Below are 9701 nucleotides of genomic sequence, written 5' to 3' on the forward strand. Positions count from 1 at the left end.
AGTGACGGAACTTAAGTCGTCAGGCCTGGCAGCAAATGCCTTTACCTAGTGAGCCACCTTACCAGTCCCCTTCATGTCCTCTCTCCTGGGGGGTGGGGTAGTGTCTCATATTATAGCTCAGGCTAGTAACCTAGAACTTACTGTATAGCCCAGGCTGGCCCCAAACTCCTGACCGTCCTCCTCCCTTAACCTTTCGAGCACTGCGACTGCAGACGTTAACTGCCATGTCTGGTTAGACATCTCCTTTTGCTTCAGTTGATCTAAATTCCCCTGTACATGAGAGCAGGTAGGGTCTCAAGTGGTCCTACTTAATCTTGAACTCGATACGTAGTGGAGGCTGGCCTTTTGAAACTCCTGATCCTTCTGTCCTGCTTTTCATGTATTGAGCTTACAAACATGCACCACAGTGCCCAGCTCGTATTCTTATTTATTGTTGCTTTTTAATGTATATGAGTATTTTGTACGAATCTGTGTAACAATACACACTCATGCATGTACACACGCGCACACACACACACACATATACACACACACATACACAGTATGCTCACAGAGGCCAGGAGGAGAGGGTGTTGGGTTCTCTTGTATTGGAGTTACAAAGTGGATGCTGGGTATTCAATCAGGGTCCTCTGAAGAACGGCTCGTGCTCTTAACTGCTGAGCCGTGTCTGCGGCCCTGTGGCCCTGTGAGCAACCGCGCTGGCCTTCAGGCCTGATGACCCAAGTTCAGCACGCATAGTCACGCAGTGTTGGGTGGGGAGGACCAGGTTGAACAAGGTGTCCTCTGACCTTCACATTGTTCTGCTGGGACGCTCAGTATATGTTCATGTGAACACACAATGTTTAAAATTCACACAACATTTTCAATTCTAAATTTTTTTGGGGGGGTATACAATCTTGGTATGTAGCCCAGACTGGCCTTGAACTTGTGATAGTCCTCCTCTTGCCTCTGCCTTCCTGGTACTGAGACCCAGCACTTGGGACTCAGACAAGTGGGTCTCTGAGTTTAAGGCCAAACTGATCTATTTGTCTAAGTTCCAGGACAGCCAGGGGTTCGTACTGAGACTCTGTTTGAAAAAAATAAAAATGTCTGTGGCAGTGACAGAGTGTAGCACTTCAGTCATCCCAGACATCCCAGACAGAACAGGTCCTGCGGTATTCCCCTTCCCCACTGCCCATTCCTCGTTTGTCAGGTTTTTGTGCTGTAGTTGTTTGAGACAGTTTCTTTGTGTAGCCCTGACTGTCCTAGAACTCACTGTGTAAATCTGGCTGGCCTCAAACTCAGTGAACCACCTGTTTCTGCCTCCAGAACCATAGGATCAAAGGTGTGCGCCACCACGGCGAGCATCTTCAGGATGTTTTTAACTGGATGAGCTTTTATTGAAGACTGCTTCTGTCTAGAAACTCTGAGGAAGGCTGGGGCGGAGGCTTTCTTGCAGCCAGTGTTCTTCCTTCCTGGTCAGCAGTTTGGAGACAGGAGCGTACATGCTGGCACTGAATGAGAGCTACGTGAGCTAATCTGGCTCTTGCTGGCCCAGGATCTGAGCAGTAATCTGACTGGAGCCCTGAGGAGGCGTGCCCAGCCATGGCTGATGGCTGCAGTCAGCTTCTGCAGTGTCTAGGAAGTGACTTGTTCCGTCACCTCTCTCCATTCCGATTTACTCATTGTAAGTTTAGGCTTTAATAGGGCCCTTGGTCTTTGCTGGCTCAATTACCTGTACCAGGCAGGTGTGGGTGAGGAAGCAGTTTTGCTTGCTTTGGCTGTGGGATGAATTGGGGGTTCGTGGAGGGGCTTGAGGAAGGGGAACATTTCTGCCTAGTAAGGGGAGTGTGACTTTTGCTCTTGTTAGTGGTCCATCCATCTCCAGTGCTCCGGGAGGCTGACCTGATGGCACACCGTCGGGTAAGACAAGACACAGATGACAGTGAGAATTGCTGATTCTCCTGAATGGGCAAGAGTTTGTCCCTCCCAGCAGAAGACAGTGCAGGCTGCTTGCAAGAGAGACTGAGGCAGAAAGAACTTGTACTAATGCTTTCCAATGAGCAAGCTGAAAGTGCGCTGCCGCTCACACACTTGCTCTCAGTCCTTAAGGCAGAGCTGCGTGCTGATGTGCTTGGAGTCTGGCTGTGGCCCCTCAGGTTTACCAGCCTCTGTTTTCCGTTTTGATCGTTGTTATCTACAAAGGAAAGAGCTGGAAAGACTAAAGTCCAAGCCTTTGTATGCAACAGGGAGTGAGCAGGTGCAGGTTGGCTCTTGGCCCAGCTCTGCTCCATGTAAATTTCATCAAGCACATGGGACAGGCAGGCAGCCGGGTGTCGTAATTCCAGTCCTTACTGAGTAGTATGATGCACCGCCATCACATGATCCGTGCTCAAAGTATCAGTTGCTCCTAGTGTATGTGTTGCAGTCGTTTCCTACTGTGTGTGTGCGTGGCAGAAGCAGCCCACGGGCTCCACCGTTCAGTTGCTTATGCTGAGAAGCCTGCAGATTGGCTCGTCTGCTCTGAGAGCTGGTGGTGAGCTTACTGATGTAAGACCAGAAGAGAATCCCGTAATATCATCGCCAGTAACGCCTTTGAGCTCTGTACCATACTTAGCAGTCTTTGTGGCTTCTGGTTTCTGGCGCTGGAGCTGTGAACCAGCCGTGATGCAATGCTGTTGTGTTTGCAGGACTCTGGATGGTGTGCTTGGCTCCTTAGGGGCAGCTAACCGAGCTGCTCTTCCGAGGAAGTTATGAATGGCGTTTTTGCTTTCTTCCTTAGCGTTTTCTGACTGGAGACTGGGTCTCATGTAGCTCAGCTTGATCTTGGTTCTTCATCATCTGACCTCCACTTCCTGCGTTCTAAGATTTACAGGCTGGTGTGCCCTCCCCTAGTCTTTCGTGAATGTATATGCACGCTGGTTTGTGTGGAGGCCAGAGGTGCAAAGATGGCTGTCCTCCTTCAACGTTTTGTTTTGTTTAGTTTGTTTTGAGTTAGGGTCTCACTGTGTAGCCCTGGATGGGCTGAACCTCAGGCTATATGGACCAGGCTAATTAATTAATTCTTGAATTAAAGGAATGGCTGGAGTTAGACTTGTGCCACCATACCCCGCCCTCCCTAGCTCTTATAGACAAGGTGTCTCAACTTGAATTTGCCCAAGATAGCTCCGCCTATCTCTGCCTTCCATGCTTAGCTTTGCCCCTGGGTTCTAGGGAGCCAAACTCACAGGCTCACTCGTGCGGCAGTCAGGGACCTCACTCGCTTCGCCACTTCTTCATCCCCACACATAAGTCCTTTTAAACATTTTTAAAGATTATTTTATGTGCATGAGTGTTTTGCCTATGTGTACATATGTACACCGCATGCGTGCCTGGTGCCCTCAGAGCTCAGAAAGGGGGGAAGGGGGTCAGATTCCCTGGAACCAGTGTTACAGGTTGTGTGCTCCCGCATGGCTGCTGGGAATTGAGTCTGCTCTTCCCCAGCACCCCAGCTCTTACACATGTGAAACAGTGGTCACTTCTTTTTTTGTTTTTAGACAGTCATCATATTTAGCTGAGGCTAGCTCCAGACTCTACTATTCTTGCTTCATTCCCCTGAGTGCGTACAGGCTTCACCCACCACACTCAGCAAAAAGGAAAGCACCCTAAGCCATCAGTGAGACAGGTTATTTGTCATGTAGGCAGAGATCCAGCATGGGGCAGCAGCTGTGCTGCAGATGCAGTGTGAGCTTCGCTCTGTGTCTCCTTACTGAAGGAAGGCTACACAGCAGTGAGGATCCAGCCCCTCCAGGAAGCGCTCCATAAGAGACTGACTGGAGAGACTGTCCAGGGTGAAAGAGGAAACCTAGAAACACTCAGCAGTCATTGGGTAAGGAGTGGTTTACCTTACAGTGACTCAGCTGGGACAGACTACTCAGTCTTGACAGAGACTGCTCATTCCTGACAGAAATATCTTTAAGACCTAGTGTCAAAGTAATAAAGACAAGCGCAGTGTATAATGGTATCTGCTATGGGTAAGAACACTCAAAAAAAAATTCAATTTAAAAGTGGAACCTGGGCCATCCAGATGGCTCAGTGGGTAGGAATGGCTGCCACCAAACCTTGTGACCCCAGTCTGATCCACCCCACATGTGTATATGACACCCCACACCCAGACTTACACATGTACAGTAAATACATGGTTTGAGGGGTTGTTTCATTTTGCTTTGTTTTATGAAGGTAGGGTCTCCTAGCTATCCTGGAATTCTATATGCACACAAGGCAGGCCTTGAACTCACAGATCCTCATGCCTCTGCCTCTGAAGTGCTGAACACTTTAATCCCTTAAAGGAATGTGGCACCACACCCAGTGTTTGTGTTTTTATCCTTAATTTATAGAGGATGTGGAGAGGTGGTTTAGCAGGTGAGGACACTTGCAGCTCTCTTCAGGTGATGCAGGTTTGGTTCCTTGGACCTATGTCAGGTGGCTCACAACTATAACTCCAGCTCCAGGGAGTCCGCTACCTCTGGCCTCTGTGGTTATCTGCAGTGCCGTGTGCACACACATGTGGGAACACACACCCCCCCTATATGCATAATTAAAATGATAAAAACAAATCTTTTAAAAACAAAGTTACAGAGTGGCAATCTCCCTGCCTCTGTCCAAATCCTGGAGTTATCGGCCTGGCTTTGGGAAGACTCTTAGTCTCTTTGGAGTTAAACCACGGCTGGCTTTGGAGAGACTCTTAGTTGGTGTTCTTCTATCTCTGTGTCTGTGCTTGTAGTTTACAGTGGTCTGTCACCTCTGTGCGGTGCCTTCACAAGAGAGTGGCACAGGTATGTTGGCTCTGCTTTTCCAGTAGTTTCTCAGCAGTGACCAGTGGCTTTTGAAGGTCTGATAGTGGGAGCCTCTGCCTCTGTGACCAACCCTAAGAAAGGATTCTTGTTAGGTTTGACAGTTCAGGCACTGTCCCTTAGAGTGGACTGAAGTCTCTTGTCTTTTATCTATAGGAACTTACAAGCAGCCATTGGCGCCTACTATGACTTCGAGAGCCCGAATATCAGTGTGCCCTCCATGTCCTTTGTTGAAGATGTCACCATAGGAGAAGGGGAGTCAATACCCCCTGACACCCAGTTCATAAAAACATGGCGGATCCAGAATTCTGGTAAGTGTATAATGGGGGTTTATATGTTAATTGTTGGTTTCTTTATTTGTTTTAAAGTTAGAATGAGAAGGGCATGCTGGAGCTTATGGCTGTGATTTTCAGACTAAGGTTTGCTTTGTTTTTCAAGACAGGGTTTTTCTTTGTAGACCAGGCTATCCTTGAACTCATAGAGATTCTCCTGCTTCTGCCTGGAATTAAAGGGGTGTGCCACCAACTGGTGTGACTGAATTTTCTTTCTTTCTCTCTTTCTTTTTTTCTTTCTTTATTTATTTTTTTTCTTTTGGTTTTTCGAGACAGGGTTTCTCTGTGTAGCCCTGACTGTCCTGGAACTCACTCTGTAGACCAGGTTGGCCTCGAACTCTTGAACTCAGAAATCCGCCTGCCTCTGCCTCCCAACTGCTGGGATTAAAGGCATATGCCACCACTGCTTGGCCCAGTGACTGAATTTTCTAATGTAACATTTTCTCGTACCAGCACAACAACCAGACACCAGTGAACTGTCTTAAAGAAGAGGAAGGTTTAGTCTCTGGCTGCATGCAGACACGGTCTAATTCTCATTTACTACTAGGAACTAGGCTGTGGGTGCTGTTTTCTCCTCTGGAGCTCTACTGTAAGCTCAACTCTGCCAGGCTTGAGGACAGGCACCTCCTGGACCTAGCAGAGGGCAGAGCTCATGGCGTCTGCTCCGTGGAAACTCCTGTCTGTGCGTCCACAGGACTCGGATTGCACTGCAGTGTTTGTGAGGCACTGAAGGCACATGAGGAGTGTGAAAGGAGTTGCCAAGGGCTGTGTTACACAGCACAGTGCACACCACTGTAATCCAGCACTCGGGTCACAGCTAGAGCATTGCTGCAGGTGCGTGGTCAGGCTGGGTTGTTTCTTAAAATGTAAAGAGGCCACATCAGCCAGAACCACACAGGCAACCGAGTCTCAAAGGCAAAGCTAAACGGTCACTAAGTAAAGCACACTCTTCACTTGTCTGTCAGTGACGGTGGGACATGGACATGGGTACGATAAACACGGTGTCTGTTACCGCCTTCCTGGTTCACGTCCTTGAGTTCTGTGTGTCTCTCTTGTTGACTGAGACTCTGCCTCTTGGCTGAGGGGCCCTTACCACTCTTCGTAATGAGGACTGGAAAGCTCGGCAAACAGTGTCACTTAGCTGAAGCTGTAGTGTGTGGTGTGCCTGAGTCACGTCCGTCTGATGGGAGATGACCCGAGCAGGCTTCTCCAAGTTACCTTTCTTTACATCGAGTTTCCTTGTTCTCTGTAATTTAGTTCATTGTGAGGAGGAAACCGGCTAACTGGTTTTGTTTTATTTGAAGTTTTGTAGGCCAGACTGGCCGCTGGGTAACACGCCAGTCCTCGTCCGTGCCTGCTTTAATAAACTAGAATCTTACGTAAGGATTGCTGTATGAGACTCAGTTGTGGCTCTTTTGCTGTCTTAGTTCAGAGAGACCCCTGAGGAAAGCTGAGATAACAGACACTGCAGGAGCAACTGTAGACGGTGTCTGCATGCCGGCTAGCTCTGAGGGAGGCTCCTGACACAGGACCATGCTCACATTTCCAGTGTTTGGTTTTTCTTTAAACGCTTAGCCAGCATCTTAGGGTTTTTGTTTTGTTTTGCTTTTTACTTTGCCCAATTTCTTTTTCACCTTAAAATTCTCCTGCTGTAAAGTACATCAGAGATCTTTCCAGTTCAGCTTCTTTCACCGCCTCAGAGTCATGCAAACTCCGTATGACAGACTAAAAATGTTCTCAGACATACATACGGTTTTCTGTTGGTTTCCTCCCTCCCTCCCTCCGTCCCTCCCTCCCTCCCTTCCTTCTGGTTGGTTTTGAGGCAGGGTTTCTTTGTAGCCCTGGCTGTCCTAGAACTTACTCTGTAGACCAGGCTGGCCTCTAATTCAGAGATCTGCATGCCTCTGCCTCCCGAGTACTGAGATTAAAGGCGTGCACCACCAAACCTGGCTTCAGTTACATTTTTTTTGAGGTAGGGATTCCAATCTTCCTGTTCTACCTTGCAAGTGCTGAAATTTTAACCATATGCTACCATGCTATCTTCTGAAATTATTTTGATTTTGAAAAAACTATGATTTATTTTAAGGTTATGCCAGTGCCTTATATATTTACAGGAGGAAAAATGATATTTCTATGAGTTCCTTAGTATTTTTAAAAATAAATACATATTTTATATCTTTAAATGAATGGGTATTTTGGTAGCAACACATGCATGCTTGATTCCGAAGGAGGTTAAAAGAGGGTGTCATACTCTGACGCTGGAGTTGGAAGCAGCTGTGAGCTGCCATGTGGCTGCTGGCAGTGAACCCTGGACCTCTGGAGGAGTGGCCAGAGTTCTTAACCTCTGAGCCCCTCTCCAGTATCTTTAAGTACATGTTTTTATGTCATTTCTTTTATTACTGTGGATGCCCGAGTGCTGTGCTATCTCCTTTCGTCTGTGGGACCTGGGGATTGAACTCGGTTTTCAGGCTTGGGTCAAACATCTTTTGTCTCCTTGGCCATCCCACCAGCCATGTGTTTGTTTTGAGACAAAGTCTTACTATATAGCCCTACCTGGCCTACAGCTCAGAGTTTGCCCACCCAGCTATCGATATGGGGTATTTATATTTATTTTGGGATAAGGTCTCACTCTATAGCCAGACTAGCTTCAAGTATGCCATCTTCTTACCTCATGAGGCCTCCTCAGTCTGGGTTATAGATGATGCCACCACATGTGACATGTGACACCACACCCTGCCACAAGGCAGTAGGCCCAGTGAGTGTGCTGGGACTCCCAGTATTTGGGAAATGAAGGTAGGTAGGTGTTTCGTACCTGTCTAGCCTAAGCTAGAGAGAGGAGAAGGGGAGGCAGGCAGGCAGACAGAGGCAGTGTCCCAAGACAACGGCAGCCGCTCACTTGTTGTAGAGTAGCTGTCTGGCTTTCTGTAAAGCCTCTGCTCTAGCATTTACTCAGTAGATAGCTCTGCAGATGTGCTGGAGACTGTCTGATGGCTAGCCTGCCTTTCTCCTGACCTAAAACTCTTGTGGTGGTTGCTGTTGGCTGCTGGTGCTTGTGTGTGAGAAGCAGTTCTTGTGTCTGAATTCCAGTGTTTCAGATTTTATCCTTCAAGGTACCATGCACAAACAGGTTTCATTCTTCTAAGGCCGAAGCCAGTGTCCTGTAGCTTTATTCTACAACCTGAGTCTTTCCACTTGACTAGGAGCTGTGTAGGAGAAATTATTAGAGGATGTGGCTGTGTGCTGGTTGCCCAGGATCATACTGAGTTGTCTGTGTCTTACAGTGTAGAAGTAGGGTAGGCATCAGCCTCTTCCAGTCTCCGACTCCATCATGGCTGCTGTGGAGAAGAGTGCTCACTGAGCATGTTAAGTGCACAGCGGCTGTCCGGGCAAACCTTGCTTTAGATGCCAGACTGACACACAGCAGGTGAGCTATGCAGTGACTGCCCGTAGCTGTCCCTCCCAGTAACTTCCCTAGAGAGCATAGTGTCATATACGTTAAAACCATCCCCTTGACATTGAGCTATGGAGGTGTGTAATTCCAGGATTGAGACTTTTTTTGCTAGCTTGTCTGATAGAATTTACCTTGATGCACAAGGCCTGAATTCAGTCCCTGATATCACTCATACGCACGTGTACACACACACACGACAAAGCTGTCTCTGCACCACCTCACAGCATCTCACATTCTCACACAGGGCCGAGTTACACTTGTCACTGGTTTTCTGGCTGTTGCACAGCTGTGATTGCCCCTTGAGAGTGGCTTGACCATGCTTACAGTGGTTAGTGTGTTTGAGCTTCATAGAACTGAAAATGAAAGTAGCGTTTGGAGAGAAAGGTGAGCAAGTGTCTCCTGCCGGTGTTCAGTGTCACGTGGAACTGGGGTTGAGTGGTCTGTCTCACCTGTACCCCTCTCACCTCAGCTTTCTTCCTTCACTAAAATAGGCAGCTCTCTCCTTTCCTTTCTAGAGAGGGTATTTCCTGCCTTCATCTATCACATTTTAGCATGGTGTAGCTCCTTGTTGGATGTGGGGGGGTCTGTCTCCATGGAACTGCCCCACACACCAGGGTTATTGGGAGCTCTCTATGGAAGGTTTGTCTCCTGCACTGACGTGTGTAGTGGGGTGTTTGCTGTTAAGCTGCACCCTTGATCCCAGAGATACCGACTGAGGCTTTATACTTAAAAACACCATGGCTATAGACGGAATGTTCTCCGTGTAGCTCAGAGCTTAACATCCCGCTTATTCCTTGTTTGCCTTGCAGCCCGTTACCTCTGCTCCACCCTCATGTCCTAGGGCGAGTCTTCCCACACTTGATGCTATCCCGGAATCTCTTTCTACCCATGTCCCACCTTCTGTTTTCTGCCTACACTTACAGGGAAGTCAGCGTTTTATTGACAGGGCCTGCATCCGCACGTACATAGATCTCTGTACACACATGCACACTGACAGGGGCTGCATCCGCACGTACACAGGAGATCTCTGTACACACACGCACACTGACAGGGCCTGCATCCGCACGTACACAGGAGATCTCTGTACACACACGCACACTGACAGGG

General features: G+C 48.2%; 1 protein-coding gene across 3 annotated transcripts in view; it reads left to right on the top strand.

Annotated features, from left to right (window-relative positions):
* Window positions 1-9701, top strand: part of Ilrun (inflammation and lipid regulator with UBA-like and NBR1-like domains) — a 67895-nt gene that overhangs the window by 18726 nt on the left and 39468 nt on the right. For all 3 annotated transcript variants that reach the window (XM_028777021.1, XM_028777019.1, XM_028777020.1), the window contains exon 2: window positions 4968-5122. In XM_028777021.1, the coding sequence (XP_028632854.1) occupies window positions 4968-5122 (155 nt within the window). The remainder of the gene's footprint in view (window positions 1-4967; window positions 5123-9701) is intronic.

The sequence above is a fragment of the Grammomys surdaster genome, unplaced genomic scaffold (genome assembly GCF_004785775.1).
Source record: "Grammomys surdaster isolate TR1022 unplaced genomic scaffold, NIH_TR_1.0 277, whole genome shotgun sequence".
NCBI lineage: Eukaryota > Metazoa > Chordata > Mammalia > Rodentia > Muridae > Grammomys > Grammomys surdaster.